The 19,461-nt window shown below is 45.3% G+C and overlaps 1 protein-coding gene across 1 annotated transcript in view; it reads left to right on the top strand.

Annotated features, from left to right (window-relative positions):
• LOC126481372 (chitinase-3-like protein 1) overlaps nucleotides 1-19,461 on the top strand; it is a 104,512-nt gene that overhangs the window by 81,390 nt on the left and 3,661 nt on the right. The window contains exons 8-11 of the mRNA XM_050105082.1: nucleotides 1,013-1,139; nucleotides 1,223-1,408; nucleotides 8,537-8,659; nucleotides 17,758-17,916. Of these exons, the coding sequence (XP_049961039.1) occupies nucleotides 1,013-1,139; nucleotides 1,223-1,408; nucleotides 8,537-8,659; nucleotides 17,758-17,916 (595 nt within the window). The remainder of the gene's footprint in view (nucleotides 1-1,012; nucleotides 1,140-1,222; nucleotides 1,409-8,536; nucleotides 8,660-17,757; nucleotides 17,917-19,461) is intronic.

The following is a 19,461-nucleotide window of genomic DNA, read 5'->3' as shown; positions in this document are numbered from 1 at the left end:
ATTCATCTTCGCATCTTGTTAACTACCGTTTTTAGATGATTTTCTTGAATCGCTGAACAAGATCGTCGGCTGACACTCACTTCCTTCCCTGACCGCCTGCGTCATTTAACGTCTGAACGTCCCGCTTCAAAGTTGCTGCACCATTGTTGTGCTTTGCTGTCACGCATGACAGTTACGTTATGTGGGCTGCATGAAACCAGGCGGAACTCCTCAGTATGAAGAAACTGAATGATGGAACGCGCTTTACGCTTGGTGGGAGACGCTGTTGTTCTAGGAATCTTTACGTGCTCATTGTGCGCTCAGGACTGAAAAGTGCCACGTGATGTGATAGCCTGGCGTACTAGAGACACTGCGTAACACTTCGGTGCAAAGCTTAATCAGATTTTCACCGTGGTTTTAATCTAACGATCGATCGGACCTTGAAAAAAAGAGCTAGCCCTTATAAAACGATGAGAATTGTTTCATGTTCACCACTAATGGTGTAATTGGATACTGTCGGGTCATTTCTCTTTGTTATGAAGATTGTTTTACATTTATCCCTATTTAAAAAGAGCTAGCAATCATTACACCATGTGGGTATCTGTTTCAAGTTTTCTGCCTGTTCTTATGATTGTTCAACGACGATGCTCGACTGTAGACAACAGAATCGTTAGTAATAATCTTATAATACTGCGTATTCTAACTGACTGTTTATGTATATTGAGAACATAAGGTGTCTCATTACTCTGCTTTGAGGCACAATCGACGTTATTTTTGAGCCTGTTGATCATTCGCCACCTGGCAACGCCTTCTGGATCCAAGTAGTCAGTTGTGGTATGTATGGATGATTGTATCTCGATTAATAATCAGCGACATCGTGAAATCAGTAAAACTGAAGAGAGTTTATACTATTTGACATTTAAGGAGTACAAGATGAAGTTTACGGTATATTGACATCAAAAGAATGCTACAAGCATCTGCATCAGCCCGGTAGAACAGATGAGGCACGAAACCAAATGAACCATTTTTGCAGGTATCTTGACTTCATCAACTTGATGGCATATGACTTCCACGGTTCCTGGGACCAGAAGACCGGTCAGAATGCCCCTCTGTACGCCAGCTCAGCCGACACGACCGAAGCCGAACGTCAGCTCAATGTGGTGAGTTTCTGTTCGGTTAATGTTACATATCAAAAAATATGATACGGGATCAATGCAAAATACTTATTTTTTGTTGGTTCCAGGACGCCAGCGTTCGCTACTGGATACAGAGTGGTGTCGATCCTTCTAAGCTCATACTGGGAATGGGGACCTATGGGCGGACGTTCACTCTGAGCAGTGCTGCCAACAGTGGCGTCGGTGCGCCTGCCAGTGGTCCTGGAAACGGTGGGCAGTACACCTACCAACCTGGCATGCTGGGATACAACGAGGTAAGCACCCACGCGTTTCCGGCGTTGTGGAAGAAACACCTGCTAAGCGCAGTTTTCGAGGCAACTGTACCACCAGTACGGAATAGTCGATGCCAAGTTTTCATTTTCTCATCTTGAGGATCCCGGCAGGTTGATATATTACGTTTATATTTCACCAACTGGCCTAGTGGACTTTTTCCCGTAATGCAAGCGATCGCCTTCTAGGTGATCGCTTACATGGGCTCTAACCTGGCAGTTTTGATGGCACGACACTAAAACGGAACAGACACCCGCAAATATGTCTTCCCTATTAAGTCGTGAAAACCTCAAAAATTACGTTTTATTAAACTGTCACCCACTGTACCTGCAGCACCAATCGACTCGGAATTTTGCGAATGACCCCAGAGGACATCAATTATGGAGGAGCAAAAACATGATTCAACCATTCAGTCACGTTGAATGACTGTCGGAGGAACAGAGATCTATTGTTCGAGTTGTGGAAGTATGTTTGCTACCTGTCCATTTGCACTCAGGACTCCAACTGATCTAAAATTAGGCAAAACTTGATCAGGCAGATCGTGGGCACACGTTTCATATGTATGTCTCATGGTAGACGTAAGGGAACAATGCTGGTAATAACATGGATCCTCTGGCGCGAAAACTTCGGAAAGTATACCGCACATGTCCACTTTCCATTTTGTCATTTTAGTTATTTGCCTCCACCCACCATTCGCCTCGCCAAGGACTCAAAGAAAGCTGGTACATGAAGACCCAGGTTCCGCCCTGAGATCTCCATTGCATTTTTCTTGTTTGAAATTGCGGTAATGGTTCCCCTTTAAAACTCGACACCGAAGGCCGAAAACACGTCCTGCGAAATTTCCAAAATGCTTGCGGCAAGGAGTGGAGCAGCACTCGATTGGTAGGCCAGACAGGATGACACCAGTGTGTGGCACATTTCTTTTCACTGTGTCTCTTCTAACAATTAACGAACATGAGTAGATGATCACCACAGGATACGTGCCTCTGTAGCCGATGTGGTGTTATATCTGAACAGTTCGAGTCCTGAAACGAAATGAACTTTCAGTGCGGGCAAGGGGAAGAGAGATAATGGTACAAAACCGCTGATCTCCAAAATGCAAATGGCTCCAAGCACTATGGGACTTAACATCTGAGTCCATCAGTCCCCTAGGCTTAGAACTACTTAAACCTACCTAACCTAAGGACATCACACACATCCATGCCCGAGGCAGAATTCGAACCTGCGACCGTAGCAGCAGCGCGGTTCCGGACTGAAGCGCCTAGAACTTCTCGGCCACAGCGGCCGGCGCTGATCTCCAGAATTTCCTCCAACGTCCTGAATGAAATTCCAATTCACTCTGCAGTGTCTCAAGGAGTGAGGGCATGTGACACTGTTGATGTTAATCCCTCCTCCGGAAGGAGTCATCAAGCAGCCTTGGTGCTATACGAGAAGATTAGGTTACGAGGCGGCACCAGGTTTCATTCTCTCTCTTCTCTCAATCAGCGACATCAGTCATCAACAATAAAATACGACACTAAAACTTGACATGCACACATCACAGTCACCTACACTCAACAGATATACGTAAAGATACCAGCTCCACACTTCGTGAAGGAAAGGTCCCGTTATGAACGAAGAAAGAAAACTTTCCAGTAGGAGCTGAACCTATTTCTAGAACTTCCCACGAAAATGCCGTAATAATGTACTTCACTTTACCGGAAAATCACTGTGCTTGATAGCCAAAGGCGTTAGGAGCTTCAAGTATTTGAACTAATTAAAATCCTAGAATAACCAGAATTTCACAACATAGAGCAGATCTGATAATGGTATATCATATAAACAAAGAGCTGTTTCTCTTACAACATCTTGAACCTCCCTGCCGCCGTTGGATAAGCAGCTGAGCAGCAAGTCGTATACTCCTAGCTCACTCATTTGTTACATAGTTTAACTCTTAATTTCTTTGCGTGTTTTTGGTTCTTGCACTGTTTAATTCATAAATTTTGGGCGTATTATAGTATTTGAGAGTGTAGCATCGTGTTTTAGTACCTGAATAGTGTAATTTCGCTTAGTCTCCTTCCGCCGCCGAGCAGTGTCAGCAGTGCGCAAGTAGCAGCATTACTGCATTTACTAGGCAATCTTGTATTTTAATAACCGTTTAAATTTTGTCGATTTGTTTGCGCTCTCTGTAGATTAGTTCAGACGTTCTTAGCAAAACAGTTTTTAGCATGGATAGGGACTGCAACTGCTGTGTTCGGATGCAGGCTGAGTTGGCATCCCTTCGCTCCCAGCTTCAGGCAGTGTTGGCTTCGGTCACACAGCTTGAGGCTGTTGCCAATGGGCATCACTGTGGGGGTCGGGATGGGGGTTTGTCGGGGACGGCCAGCTCGTCCCACGCATCCCCTGATCGGACTACGACTGTGGTTGCCCGGGATACTGCCCGCATTGAGGCTGATCCCTCACCTGTGGTAGAGTGGGAGGTCGTTTCAAGGCGTGGCAGGGGGCGAAAGACATTCCGGAGGGCTGAACGGAAAGCCTCTCCAGTTTGTCTGACGAACCGGTTTCAGGCTCTGTCTCAGGCTGATACTGATCTTCGGCCTGACATGGCTGCTTGTCCTGTTCCAGAGGTTGCCCCTCAGTCTGCAAGATCCGGGCAGTCGCAGAGGGTGGGCTTACTGGTAGTTGGGAGCTCCAACGTCAGGCGCGTAATGGGGCCCCTTAGGGAAATGGCAGCAAGAGAGGGGAAGAAAACCAATGTGCACTCCGTGTGCATACCGGGGGGAGTCATTCCAGATGTGGAAAGGGTCCTTCCGGATGCCATGAAGGGTACAGGGTGCACCCATCTGCAGGTGGTCGCTCATGTCGGCACCAATGATGTGTGTCGCTATGGATCGGAGGAAATCCTCTCTGGCTTCCGGCGGCTATCTGATTTGGTGAAGACTGCCAGTCTCGCTAGCGGGATGAAAGCAGAGCTCACCATCTGCAGCATCGTCGACAGGACTGACTGCGGACCTTTGGTACAGAGCCGAGTCGAGGGTCTGAATCAGAGGCTGAGACGGTTCTGCGACCGTGTGGGCTGCAGATTCCTTGACTTGCGCCATAGGGTGGTGGGGTTTCGGGTTCCGCTGGATAGGTCAGGAGTCCACTACACGCAACAAGCGGCTACACGGGTAGCAGGGGTTGTGTGGCGTGGGCTGGGCGGTTTTTTAGGTTAGATGGCCTTGGGCAAGTACAGAAAGGGCAACAGCCTCAACGGGTGCGGGGCAAAGTCAGGACATGCGGGGACCAAGCAGCAATCGGTATTGTAATTGTCAACTGTCGAAGCTGCGTTGGTAAAGTACCGGAACTTCAAGCGCTGATAGAAAGCACCGAAGCTGAAATCGTTATAGGTACAGAAAGCTGGCTTAAGCCAGAGATAAATTCTGCCGAAATTTTTACAAAGGTACACACGGTGTTTAGAAAGGATAGATTGCATGCAACCGGTGGTGGAGTGTTCATCGCTGTTAGTAGTAGTTTATCCTGTAGTGAAGTAGAAGTGGATAGTTCCTGTGAATTATTATGGGTGGAGGTTACACTAAACAACCGAACTAGGTTAATAATTGGCTCCTTTTACCGACCTCCCGACTCAGCAGCATTAGTGGCAGAACAACTGAGAGAAAATTTGGAATACATTTCACATAAATTTTCTCAGCATGTTATAGTCTTAGGTGGAGATTTCAATTTACCAGATATAGACTGGGACACTCAGATGTTTAGGACGGGTGGTAGGGACAGAGCATCGAGTGACATTATACTGAGTGCACTATCCGAAAATTACCTCGAGCAATTAAACAGAGAACCGACTCGTGGAGATAACATCTTGGACCTACTGATAACAAACAGACCCGAACTTTTCGAATCTGTATGTACAGAACAGGGAATCAGTGATCATAAGGCCGTTGCAGCATCCCTGAATATGGAAGTTAATAGGAATATAAAAAAAGGGAGGAAGGTTTATCTGTTTAGCAAGAGTAATAGAAGGCAGATTTCAGACTACCTAACAGATCAAAACGAAAATTTCTGTTCCGACACTGACAATGTTGAGTGTTTATGGAAAAAGTTCAAGGCAATCGTAAAATGCGTTTTAGACAGGTACGTGCCGAGTAAAACTGTGAGGGACGGGAAAAACTCACCGTGGTACAACAACAAAGTTAGGAAACTACTGCGAAAGCAAAGAGAGCTCCACTCCAAGTTTAAACGCAGCCAAAACCTCTCAGACAAACTGAAGCTAAACGATGTCAAAGTTAGCGTAAGGAGGGCTATGCGTGAAGCGTTCATTGAATTCGAAAGTAAAATTCTATGTACCGACTTGACAGAAAATCCTAGGAAGTTCTGGTCTTACGTTAAATCAGTAAGTGGCTCGAAACAGCATATCCAGACACTACGGGATGATGATGGCATTGAAACAGAGGATGACACGCGTAAAGCTGAAATACTAAACACCTTTTTCCAAAGCTGTTTCACAGAGGAAGACCGCACTGCAGTTCCTTCTCTAAATCCTCGCACAAACGAAAAAATGGCTGACGTCGAAATAAGTGTCCAAGGAATAGAAAAGCAACTGGAATCACTCAATAGAGGGAAGTCCACTGGACCTGACGGGATACCAATTCGATTCTACACAGAGTACGCGAAAGAACTTGCCCCCCTTCTAACAGCCGTGTACCGCAAGTCTCTAGAGGAACGGAGGGTTCCAAGTGATTGGAAAAGAGCACAGATAGTCCCAGTCTTCAAGAAGGGTCGTCGAGCAGATGCGCAAAACTATAGACCTATATCTCTTACGTCGATCTCTTGTAGAATTTTAGAACATGTTTTTTGCTCGCGTATCATGTCATTTCTGGAAACCCAGAATCTACTATGTAGGAATCAACATGGATTCCGGAAACAGCGATCGTGTGAGACCCAACTCGCCTTATTTGTTCATGAGACCCAGAAAATATTAGATACAGGCTCCCAGGTAGATGCTATTTTTCTTGACTTCCGGAAGGCGTTCGATACAGTTCCGCACTGTCGCCTGATAAACAAAGTAAGAGCCTACGGAATATCAGACCAGCTGTGTGGCTGGATTGAAGAGTTTTTAGCAAACAGAACACAGCATGTTGTTATCAATGGAGAGACGTCTACAGACGTTAAAGTAACCTCTGGCGTGCCACAGGGGAGTGTTATGGGACCATTGCTTTTCACAATATATATAAATGACCTAGTAGATAGTGTCGGAAGTTCCATGCGGCTTTTCGCGGATGATGCTGTAGTATACAGAGAAGTTGCTGCATTAGAAAATTGTAGCGAAATACAGGAAGATCTGCAGCGGATAGGCACTTGGTGCAGGGAGTGGCAACTGACCCTTAACATAGACAAATGTAATGTATTGCGAATACATAGAAAGAAGGATCCTTTATTGTATGATTATATGATAGCGGAACAAACACTGGTAGCAGTTACTTCTGTAAAATATCTGGGAGTATGCGTACGGAACGATTTGAAGTGGAATGATCATATAAAACTAATTGTTGGTAAGGCGGGTACCAGGTTGAGATTCATTGGGAGAGTGCTCAGAAAATGTAGTCCATCAACAAAGGAGGTGGCTTACAAAACACTCGTTCGACCTATACTTGAGTATTGCTCATCAGTGTGGGATCCGTACCAGGTCGGGTTGACGGAGGAGATAGAGAAGATCCAAAGAAGAGCGGCGCGTTTCGTCACTGGGTTATTTGGTAACCGTGATAGCGTTACGGAGATGTTTAATAAACTCAAGTGGCAGACTCTGCAAGAGAGGCGCTCTGCATCGCGGTGTAGCTTGCTCGCCAGGTTTCGAGAGGGTGCGTTTCTGGATGAGGTATCGAATATATTGCTTCCCCCTACTTATACTTCCCGAGGAGATCACGAATGTAAAATTAGAGAGATTAGAGCGCGCACGGAGGCTTTCAGACAGTCGTTCTTCCCGCGAACCATACGCGACTGGAACAGGAAAGGGAGGTAATGACAGTGGCACGTAAAGTGCCCTCCGCCACACACCGTTGGGTGGCTTGCGGAGTATCAATGTAGATGTAGATGTAGAACCTGAAATTGAGTCAGCATATGAAGAGATATCATATATAGCCAGTTCTCTTCTACCTAGCTCAAATTCAGATTTTAAAAATGGAATCATTAGATTTTCAAAATTCCATAATTCACCGCTGATTGCTGCGTATTCTCTTACCTAACTGTTGATTGGGAATCGATTCCAATCTAATCCAGGTTATCTACTGCAGAATAACTTGTATTTTGCGTCGCCAAGTTGAATTGTAAGAAAGAAACGCCCTCAGTTATCAAAACAAAAGAACCAATTCTTCAAATATTTTGCTTCACTGTTTAATTAAACGAATGTTTATGCGTTTAAAAGACACACCATCAAAGTCTGTCAGCTGCTGTAGGACAATGTCAAGACGCTCAGTATAGTTCTGTAGAACTTCTCGAGTTATGGATAGAACCGCCTTTGTGGTTAACCAATTAAATACAGCTGTGTTCAGCTATAAAATATAGCCATTTAAGGCAAAGTAGTGTTAAAAACCTGTTGATGTTCATTCGAAGCTTGTGATTTTAATCTAACTGATGCAAATTGTTTATGATAACTATAGATTGTAACTTATAAGAAAACTGTTTCGGGGTTTCACCCAGCGTAGTTCAGTTTATTTCAAAGAGAATTTCACGCAATATGTATAGGATACGTATAAATTAGAAATCGCTAACAAATTAAAGCACTTCAAATTTTATGAAATATTTTACCGACCTAAAAGTTGCAATACTTTTGCACAAAGCATATCTTTCATTATTAGCAACCTGAAACTCACGTTACATCAAAAATTCCTCTCATTTGTAATGAATTGCTTTATCTCGTATTTGTATAGTAAATAATTAATTTCAAACGGATAAAGGTGTGAAAGGAGGCTAGTCAACGACAGTTCCATTATTTAAACCGGCGAAGCATACACGCGACCAGACTGATTTTCATTTAGTGCCTGTGCTTCCCAAAGAATTTTTTACTGCCTACTTTTGTTTTCTGACCTCAAAACGTTGAACGCGTTGTAGTAGCCCTGTTTTGCCATTAATTCTTGCAGATATGTGAGAAAATCATGGCAGGAGGCTGGACGGTAACGTGGGACGACCAGCAGAAGGTTCCATATGCGGTGAGCGGCAACCAGTGGGTCGGCTACGATAGTGAAGAATCCATCAGAATAAAGGTAAGCTTCTCTTAGTACTAAAACCAAGTGTCCGATCCTTCTTTAGTACTTTTGTTACAAAAAGCACACGGTAACTGAAGCTACAGTCTTAATTGTCCAAGCTTACTACTTCTTGCGGACTTCCACATTATGTCCCATAAGTAAACTATCTAGTGACTTTTAGTCACTTGAGAGCATATGACAGTAGAACTTCATGTGAGCTGTTTTTGAAAGCTTTACAGAGAACATATCTATTCGTTCACACAGACTCATCATCATCATCATCATCATCATTTAAGACTGATTATGCCTTTCAGCGTTCAGTCTGGAGCATAGCCTTCCTCATACAGTTCCTCCATGATCCCCTATTCAGTGCTAACATTGGTGCCTCTTCTGATGTTAAACCTATTACTTCAAAATCATTCTTAACCGAATCCAGGTACCTTCTCCTCGGTCTGCCCCGACTCCTCCTACCCTCTACTGCTGAATCCATGAGTCTCTTGGGTAACCTTGCTTCTCCCATGCGTGTAACATGACCCCACCATCTAAGCCTGTTCGCTCTGACTGCTACATCTATAGAGTTCATTCCCAGTTTTTCTTTGATTTCCTCATTGTGGACACCCTCCTGCCAATGTTCCCATCTACTAGTACCTGCAATCATCCTAGCTACTTTCATATCCGTAACCTCAACCTTGTTGATAAGGTAACCTGAATCCACCCAGCTTTCGCTCCCGTACAACAAAGTTGGTCGAAAGATTGAACGGTGCACAGATAACTTAGTCTTGGTACTGACTTCCTTCTTGTAGAAGAGAGTAGATCGTAGCTGAGCGCTCACTGCATTAGCTTTGCTACACCTCGCTTCCAGTTCTTTCACTATGTTGCCATCCTGTGAGAATATGCATCCTAAGTACTTGAAACCGTCCACCTGTTCTAACGTTGTTCCTCCTATTTGGCACTCAATCCGTTTATATTTCTTTCCCACTGACATTACTTTCGTTTTGGAGATGCTTATCTTCATACCATAGTCCTTACATTTCTGATCTAGCTCTGAAATATTACTTTGCAAACTTTCAATCGAATCTGCCATCACAACTAAGTCATCCGCATATGCAAGACTGCTTATTTTGTGTTCACATATCTTAATCTCACCCAGCCAGTCTGTTGTTTTCAACATATGATCCATAAATAATATGAACAACAGTGGAGACAGGTTGCAGCCTTGTCTTACCCCTGAAACTACTCTGAACCATGAACTCAATTTACCGTCAACTCTAACTGCTGCCTGACTATCCATGTAAAGACCTTTAATTGCTTGCAAAAGTTTGCCTCCTATTTCATAATCTTGTAGAACAGACAATAACTTCCTCCTAGGAACCCGGTCATATGCTTTTCTAGATCTATAAAGCTTAGATACAATTCCCTGTTCCACTCATAACACTTCTCCATTATTAGCCGTAAGCTAAAGATCTGGTCTTGACAACCTCTAAGAGGCCTAAACCCACACTGATTTTCATCCAATTGGTCCTCAACTAATACTCGCACTTTCCTTTCAACAATACCTGAGAAGATTTTACCCACAACGCTGATTAAAGAGATACCTCTATAGTTGTTACAATCTTTTCTGTTTCCATGTTTAAAGATTGGTGTGATTACTGCTTTTGTCCAGTCTGATGGAACCTGTCCCGACTCCCAGGCCATTTCAATTATCCTGTGTGGCCATTTAAGACCTGACATTCCACTGTATTTAATGAGTTCCGACTTAATTTCATCCACCCCAGCCGCTTTATTGCACTGCAATCTATTGGCCATTTTTTCCACTTCCTCAAATGTGATCCTATTTCCATCATCATTCATATCCCATTCTACCTCGAAATCTGAAACATTACTGATCGCATTTTCACCTACATTGAGCAACTCTTCAAAATATTCCCTCCATCTGCCCAAGGCATCCACAGGATTCACCAGCAGTTTTCCTGACCTGTCCAAAATACTTGTCATTTCCTTCTTACCTCCCTTTCGAAGACTGCTAATTACACTCCAGAATGGTCTTCCAGCAGCTTGACCCATAGTCTCCAACCTGTTTCCAAAGTCTTCCCACGATTTCTTCTTGGATGCTGCAATTATCTGTTTGGCTTTGTTTCTTTCTTCAACATAACTTTCTCTGTCTACCTGGGTTCTTGTTTGTAGCCATTTTTGATACGCCTTCTTTTTCCTTTTACAGGCTGCCTTGACTGTATCATTCCACCAAGCTGTTTGCTTCATCCTACTTTTACACACTACTGTTCCAAGACATTCTTTAGCCACTTCTAGTACTGTGTCCCTGTACCTTGTCCATTCCTTTTCCAATGACTGTAATTGACTACATTCAACTAACTGGTACCTTTCTGAGATCGCTGTCATGTACTTGTGCCTGATTTCCTTATCCTGAAGTTTCTCCACTCTTATCCTCCTACATATGAACCTGACCTCCTGCACTTTCGGCCTCACAATCCCAATTTCACTGCAGATTAAATAATGATCAGTGTCATCAAAGAATCCCCTGAATACACGTGTGTCCCTCACAGCCTTCCTGAATTCCTGATCTGTTATTATATAGTCAATGACAGATCTGGTTTCCCTGCCTTCCCAAGTATACCGGTGAATGTTCTTATGTTTAAAAAAGGAGTTTGTGATTACTAAGCCCATACTGGCACAGAAATCCAAGAGATGTTTCCCGTTCCTGTTGGCCTCCATGTCCTCTCCAAATTTACCCATAATCTTTTCATACCCTTCTGTTCGATTTCCAATCCTGGCGTTAAAATCACCCATGAGCAGAACACTGTCCTTGTCCTTTACTCTAACAACTACATCACTGAGTGCCTCATAAAAACTGTCCATCTTATCTTGATCTGTCCCTTCACAATGCGAATATACTGACACAATCCTAATTTTCTTGCTAGACACTGTCAAATCTATCCACATCAGTCGTTCGTTTACATACCTTATTGCAACTACGCTGGGTTCCATTTCTTTCCTGATGTAAAGCCCTACACCTCATTGTGCTATTCCTGCTTTGACTCCTGACAGGTAGACCTTGTATTCTCCCACTTCCTCTTCTTTCTCACCCCTTACCCGAATGTCACTAACAGCTAAAACGTCCAGCCCCATCTTACTTGCAGCCTCTGCCAGCTCTACCTTCTTCCCAGAGTAGCCCCCATTGATATTAATAGCTCCCCATCTCATTACCATTTGTTTGCCAAGTCGTATCTTTGGAGTATCTGGTTTGTCAGTTAGAGGTGGGACTCCGTCACCTCCAAAGGTCCGAGGTATTTTGCTCTGATTGTTGCCAGCATCATATTTAAAGTACCAGGGAAGCAGGTTGCCCCGAGTCCCATTGGGTTTTACCCCTAACGGCTGAGGGACTAACCGGTGGATTTGGTAGTCTTTGCCGTATGAGCGCAAAGGTGACCACGACTCAGAATATGTCCGAGATGCCCAGCCTTATTCCAAAGTAACTGGTATCCCGACTGTCGGGACCACTTACTTGGCCACTCATACGTTGCCCGTGGTTCATGAACTAGGACATGACTACAGGAACCCACACCATGAACCACAGACTATGAATATAATATTATCCCTCTCACTGCATCGTCTGTCGTTACAGAAAACGCATTTATAAAACTGGAATTTTACGGGGAAAAAAACTGACTAGATTCTTGAAATGCAGATGTAGACACATTGAAACAGTGTTTTCTGCAAGTTAACGTTCCAGCGACCAGGAAGCAGGCAATATATCTGGCTGTCATTCGTTTTCTATCGATTCACCTGCTCCATTAAGATAGAGTGCATGGTATCTATGGACTACAAGCATTTTTCATTGGTTCTACGACGTCCCAACCAGAAGTTGGTACTTCTCACAGCTACGTGTCACTTGTATTACTTCTGGTGACTGGAATTTTGACCCCTTATCGTAACACATTAGTCTTTGTAACATGTCCCATAGAAATGTTGCGTTCATTGGACATGTACCGATCAGCAACAGTCTGTAGCTGATAATATACTCCTGACCCGCTATATCTTCACACAACAATATTCCGTCTCTAATGACCTAGATTTCGATGGGACTTTAAAAACTCTAATCTTCCTTGCTTCCTACAACAATGCTGTCTTATCTCAAGGAGTAGTACACTCGGTAAGTTCACACGCATAATTTCATAGAACAGATACACTATGTGATCAAAAGTATCCGGACACCTGGCTGAAAATGACTTACAAGTTCGTGGCGCCCTCCATTGGTAATGCTGGAATTCAATATGCTGTCGGCCCACCCTTAGCCTTGATGACAGCTTCAGCTCTCGCAGGCATACGTTGAGTCAGGTGCTGGAAGGTTTTTTGGTGAATGGTAGCCCTTTCTTCACGGAGCGCTGCACTGAGGAGAGGTATCGATTTGGTCAGTGAGGCCTGGCACGAAGTCGGCGTTCCAAAAAATCCCGAAGGTGTTCTACAGGATTCAGGTCAGGACTCTGTGCAGGACAGTCCATTACAGGGATGTTATTGTGTAACCACTACGCCACAGGCCGTTCATTATGAACAGGTGCTCGGTCGTGTTGAAAGATGCAATCGCCATCCCCGAATTGCTCTTTAACAGTGGGAAGCGAGAAGGTGCTTAAAACATCAATGTACGCTGTGCTGTGATAGTGCCACGCAAAACAAGAAGGGGCGCAAGCCCTCACCATGAAAACCACGACCACACCATAACACCACCGCCTCCGAATTTTACTGTTGGCACTACACCCGCTGGCCGATGACGTTCATCGGGCATTCGTCATACCCACACCCTGCCAGTGGATCGCCACATTGTGTACCGTGATTCGTCACTCCACGCAACGTTTTTCCACTGTTCAATCGTCCAATGTTTACGCTCCTTACATCAAGCGAGGCGTCGTTTGGCATTTACCGGCGGGATGAGTGGCTTATGAGCAGCCGCTCGACCAGTAATCCAAGTTTTCTCTCCTCCCGCCTAATTGTCATAGTACTTGCAGTGGATCCTGATTAAATTTGGAATTCCTGTGTGATGGTCTGGATATATGTCTGCCTATTACACATTACAACCCTCTTCAACTGTCGGCGGTCTCTGTCAGTCAACAGACGAGGTCGGTCTGTACGCTTTTGTGCTGTACGTGTCCCTTCACGTTTCCACTTCACTATCACATCGGAAACAGTGGAGCTAGGGATGTTTAGGAGGGTGGAAATATCGGGTACAGACTTATGACAGAAGTGACACCCAATCACCTGACCACGAGTTCCGAGGAGCGCCCCATTCTGCTCTCTCGCGATGTCTAATGATTACTGAGGTCGCTGATATGGAGCACCTAGCATCAGGTAGCAGCACAATGCAGCTAATATGAAAAACGTATGTTTTTGGGGGTGTCCGGATACTTTTGATTACATAGTGTACATAACGGACCAGACATGCCGTTAGGAGAAAAGTAATAAGATAAACAAATGCCTCAGAACTGTCCTTTCTCTTTTAGTTTTGAATGCGTACAATTTTCCATACATCTATGCATCTATCTATCTGTCCATCTATCTTCTTCTACCTTCTGCCTATATAGATATGAAATAAAGGCTGCCCCCGCGATTTCTGTTGTACGTTTGGGCTAATCTCAGGTAATATTACAGGGATACAGTTTTCTCTAACAGATAGAGTGATTTACGAGGAATACTTGTGACTGTGTGCTGTCCAGTCACATTAATGTGGCCACCTGTCAAAAGTGTAAATAACCACTTTTTGTATTGCGGACCGCCGCGAGACGTGCAGGAAGAGTCAATAAAGTTCTGGATGGCACCGACAGGAATGTGGAGGCATGACGACCCGAGTGCCGTGGCCAGTTGCTTAGATTTCCGGTTGAGGGTCCATGACGCGAACAGCTCCATCGAGATGATCCCACAGATTCTCGATTGGGTTTAAATCCAGGGAGTTTGGTGCTCAGGGGAATGCAGTAAACCCATCCTGGTCTCCTACGAACCACGCACGAACACTGCGAGCTGTGAGGCGCGTCGCATTGTCCTGGTGGTAGATGCCATCATGCCGACGAAAAAAACAAACTGCACATAGGAGTGGACATGGTCCTTAAGTGTAGATGCATACTTTTGTGGTCCATTGTGCCTTTCAGAACGACGAGTTCGCCCAGGGAATGCCACGAAAACATTCCTCACATCATAACGCACCCTCCTCAGACCTGGACCCTTCGGACAATTTTGGAGGGCCCTACAAGTCAACGATCCGTTCTCCGATGCATCATAAAATATGATTCGCTGGGTAAGGCCACCTGTTGGCGCTCTTCGATCGTCCAGTTGCGGTGCTGGTGAGCTAATTCCAGCCTTCGTTTCTGAAACAACAGTTAGTGCCGTTGCATGACCCAGCGCCTGGACCATGCGGAGCGCCATATGCAGCAAATGTTCGCGGAACGGTCATTGAGGAGGACGCTTTTGGTAGCCCTAGATTCATCTGGACGATTAGTTGCTCAACTGTTGCACTTCTGTTCGCCCCTACACATCTCTGCAGCTGTCGTTCACCTCTGTCATCTATGGCCTGTGGTGCCGGTTTTGGATAGCGCCATTTTGCCATTGCACGGTATACTTTAACCACGTGGGCACGTAAACAATTTACAGCTTAACCTTTTCGAAAATTCTCCAACCCTTGGCGTCAGACAAATAACCCCGCTTCTGCACTGTGACAATGACTGCGTCCCTCCCGACACGCTTTATATACCCTCCACTGCTAGTGCTACCACAAGCCGTCTGTGAGTGGTTATTGCACGTTTTGGTCGAACATAGGTAGTGGTCGCATTAATGGCACTGGACTGTGTACAAGGGGAAGTCAAATGAAAACGAGACACAGGGAAAAAGTAAAGTGTTTATTATTTCAACAATAATCGCTGTAACTGTTAATACATTTATCCCACTGTGAGATAAGACGGTAAGTGCTTTCATGGAAAAATGTTCGCAGTTTCCTACGGAACAATGGCTGTACCAATGCGGGCACCTCTTCGTCCGAAACAAATCCTTCGCCACAAATTTCTTTGTTAAGGGCTTCAAAAATACGTAAATCTTAATGGGAGACATTGGACCGCTATGGAGGCTGTGTTAGGGGTTCCAAACGATACTTCTACAGCGTAGTCGAAACAACGTTGGCAACATGTGGGCGGGCCCACTGTGAAAACGATGTCAGTGCCATCTAGCACCTAAGGACAGAAGACGCTGAGGCTGTCCTACTGCAGCACATAGCCCGCGAGGGCTACCGCTCCAGGTAGCTTGCGCGAGGTCCCGCCGACTTCCTAAATGTACACTGCAGGCCATTGAAATTGCTACGCCAAGAAGAAATGCAGATGATAAACGGGTGTTCATTGGACAAATATATTATACTAGAACTGACATGTGATTACATTTTCACGCAATTTGGCTGCATAGATCCTCAGAAATCAGTACCCAGAACAACCATCTCTGGCCGTAATAACGGCCTTGATTCGCCTGGGCATTGAGTCAAACAGAGCTTGGATGGCGTGTACAGGTACAGCTGCCCATGCATCTTCAACACGATACCACAGTTCATCAAGAGTAGAGACTGGCGTATTGTGACGGGGCCAGTTGCATGGCCACCATTGACCAGACGTTTTCAATTGGTGGAATATCTGGAGAATGTGCTGGCCAGGAGAGCAGTCGAGCATTTTCTGTATCCAGAAAGGCCCGTACAGGACCTGCAACATGTAGTCGTGCATTATCCTGCTGAAATGTAGGGTTTCGCAGGAATAGAATGAAGGGTAGAGCCACGGGTAGTAACACATCTGAAATGTAACGTCCACTGTTCAAAGTGCCGTCAATGCGAACAAGAGGTGACCGAGACGTGTAACCAATGGCACCCCATACCATCACGCCGGGTGATACGCCAGTATGGTGATGACGAGTACGCGCTTCCAATGTGCGTTCACCGCGATGTCGCCAAACACGGATGCGACCATCATGATGCTGTAAACGGAAGTTGGATTCATCCGAAAAAATTACGTTTGCCATTCGTGCTCCCAGGTTATTCGTTAGAGTACACCATCACAGGCGCCCTGTCTGTGATGCAGCGTCAAGGGTAACCGCAGCCATGGTCTCCGAGCTGATAGTCCATGCTGCGGCAAACGTCGTCCAACTGTTCGTGCAGATGGTTGTTGTCTTGCAAACGTCCCCATTTGTCGACTCAGGGATCGAGACGTGGCTGCACGATCCGTTACAGCCATGCGGATAAGATGCCTGTCATCTCGACTGCTAGTGATACGAGGACGTTGGTATCCAGCAAGGCGTTCCGTATTACCCTCCTGAACCCACCGATTCCATATTCTGCTAACAGTCATTGGATCTCGACCAACGCGAGCAGCAATGTTGCGATACGACAAACCGCAATCGCGATAGGCTACATTCCGACCTTTATCAAAGTCGGAAATGTGATGGTACGCATTTCTCCTCCTTACACGAGGCATCACAACAACGTTTCACCAGGCAACGCCGGTCAACTGCTGTTTGTGTATGAGAAATCGGTTGGAAACTTTCCTCATGTAAGCATGTTGTAGGTGCCGCCACCGGCGCCAACCTTGTGTGAATGCTCTGAAAAGCTAAACATTTGCATATCACAGCATCTTCTTCCCGTCGGTTAAATTTCGCGTCTGTAGCACGTCATCTTCGTGGTGTAGCAATTTCAATGGCCAGTAGTGTATATGGAGGAGGTACCAGATATTAGCCTGATAAGAACGTACTTTTGATGTAGAGTTAATCTTTAAGGGGCGTCAAGGGAAATGTGGGAAAAGGTCACACAGAAAAGTAGGTCGCGCCGGACTGGGCTGGAATCGGGCAGCCAGCAAGTGGCTGTATCCGACGCTACCCACACTGACGCTAAAGTCGGTCGGACTGGGCAGCGTGCAAGTCGCACCTCCCACCACTGGCACGAGATGTCACTCGAAGCGTCGACTAAATAACATTTGTACCTCCTGAGAAATTATCTGACGTACGCAGAACGGTTAAGCTATACCGAAGTAATGATTTTCGGCTACTTAACGTTGTCCTCTGACTTTGAATCGTAACTCTAGTTTGTCTTTTAGTCGCAGTACGCCCTCGCGATGAACCTGGGCGGCGCTATGATCTGGAGCCTGGAGACAGACGACTTCAGAGGTCTGTGCGGCGCCGGGAAGTACCCTCTGCTCAGCACCATCAACGGCGTGCTGCGAGGAGTCAGGTCACACAACAGCACTGCTACCGCGGTAAGTCTGCGGGGCCCCCGTAACTCGAATTATTTTGCTTTCACCGGTACTAGCTTACTTGGCATCAAATCTCGTAACATTCTGGTTCAAATGGCTCTGAGCACTATGGGACTTAACTTCTGAGGTCATCAGTCCCCTAGAACTTAGAACTACTTAAACCTAACTAAATTAAGGACAGCACACACATCCATGCCCGAGACAGGATTCGAACCTGCGACCGTAGCGGTCTCGCGGCTCCAGACTGCAGTGCCTAGAACCGCTCGGCCACCTCGGCCGGCCATAACATTCTAATTCAGTAGCCTCCGTCTCCAACTCAGAAATAAATACGAGTGCTAACCAGTCAATACCTGAGGGCAACAGACGCACATTGTTAGAGCTGCAGGTATCTTCCAGGATGACCAGCAAGGTATAGTCAAAAAATTACTTTGAACATCACAAGCGAACTAAAAGTCTAATGAAGTTCATACTGACATTTTACTTTAGCGCTCCGAAATGCCAACAGTAAAACTTTATTTAATTTCTATAATAATGAGTAAGATCACCAACGAGTGCGATCTTTTTACAGTTGTCAACACCTTTCAGCCACACTGAGACATATTCCGTTTCATTTATTTTACGATGATTCCTGGTCCTGAGGACCAAAGGCATAGTCGACATGTAATACAATAAAGGAAGATAAGGATTAAGGATAAGGAAGGGAACTTTATTTAATTTCTATAATAATGAGTCAGATCGCCAACGAGTCCGATCTTTTTACAGTTGTTAACACCTTTCACCCACACTGAGACAGATTCCGATTCATTTATTTTACAACGATTCCTGGTCCTGAGAACCAAAGGCATAGTGGACGTGTAATACGATGAACCCTTATCTCTGTTGTACACTTCACAAATCTGAAATGTCCGATAAGCGATGACGTCACGTGAATTGAAATTATCTAGCCCGTTTACTTTATCGACTGTTGGTCCACGTACAAGAGCAACGGTAACCCAGCCGTTACCGTGTTCATTCGTATCCTTGTTAGCGAGAGTGAAGTTCAAAACTCCACCGCAAAACACCGACGGACCGTGCAAGATGACTTGGGCGCCTACGAAATCCTTGTTAGTAATAGAAATTTTGTCTATTGCTTTAAAAACTGTAGCCGCGAACGCCTACTCCTCCTAAAGTAGCGTGGCATAACTAACCTATCTGGATGCCGCTGCACGCGCGGCTGCTCGACGATTGACGCTGTCTTTCCAGATTCATTACTTATATAGCTGCCAGTTATCAAACCACACAGAAAGAGTCAAGTGTATTCGGTGTGGCATTCAGACGCAGTTTCTTGGGGTGCCCACACTTTCCACCCTACTTACTGACAGTTTCTGCGTTCGGGAGGGGCGGGGTTCAAATTCTTTTTGTTTCCCGTGGTTGTCCTGAATCGCTTAAGGCAAATGACAGGAAATTCCTTCGAAAAGTATGCAGCCGATTTCCTCCCCTATCCTAGTCTAATCCCAACTTGCCGTGGACGAGATATCCATATCGTCATTCTTTTAGTGGTTACTGGTC

Source organism: Schistocerca serialis, chromosome 5 (genome assembly GCF_023864345.2).
Source record: "Schistocerca serialis cubense isolate TAMUIC-IGC-003099 chromosome 5, iqSchSeri2.2, whole genome shotgun sequence".
NCBI classification, from domain to species: Eukaryota; Metazoa; Arthropoda; class Insecta; order Orthoptera; family Acrididae; genus Schistocerca; species Schistocerca serialis.
Note: the sequence above shows the minus strand (reverse complement) of the source record. Positions and strands in the feature narration are given on the sequence as shown.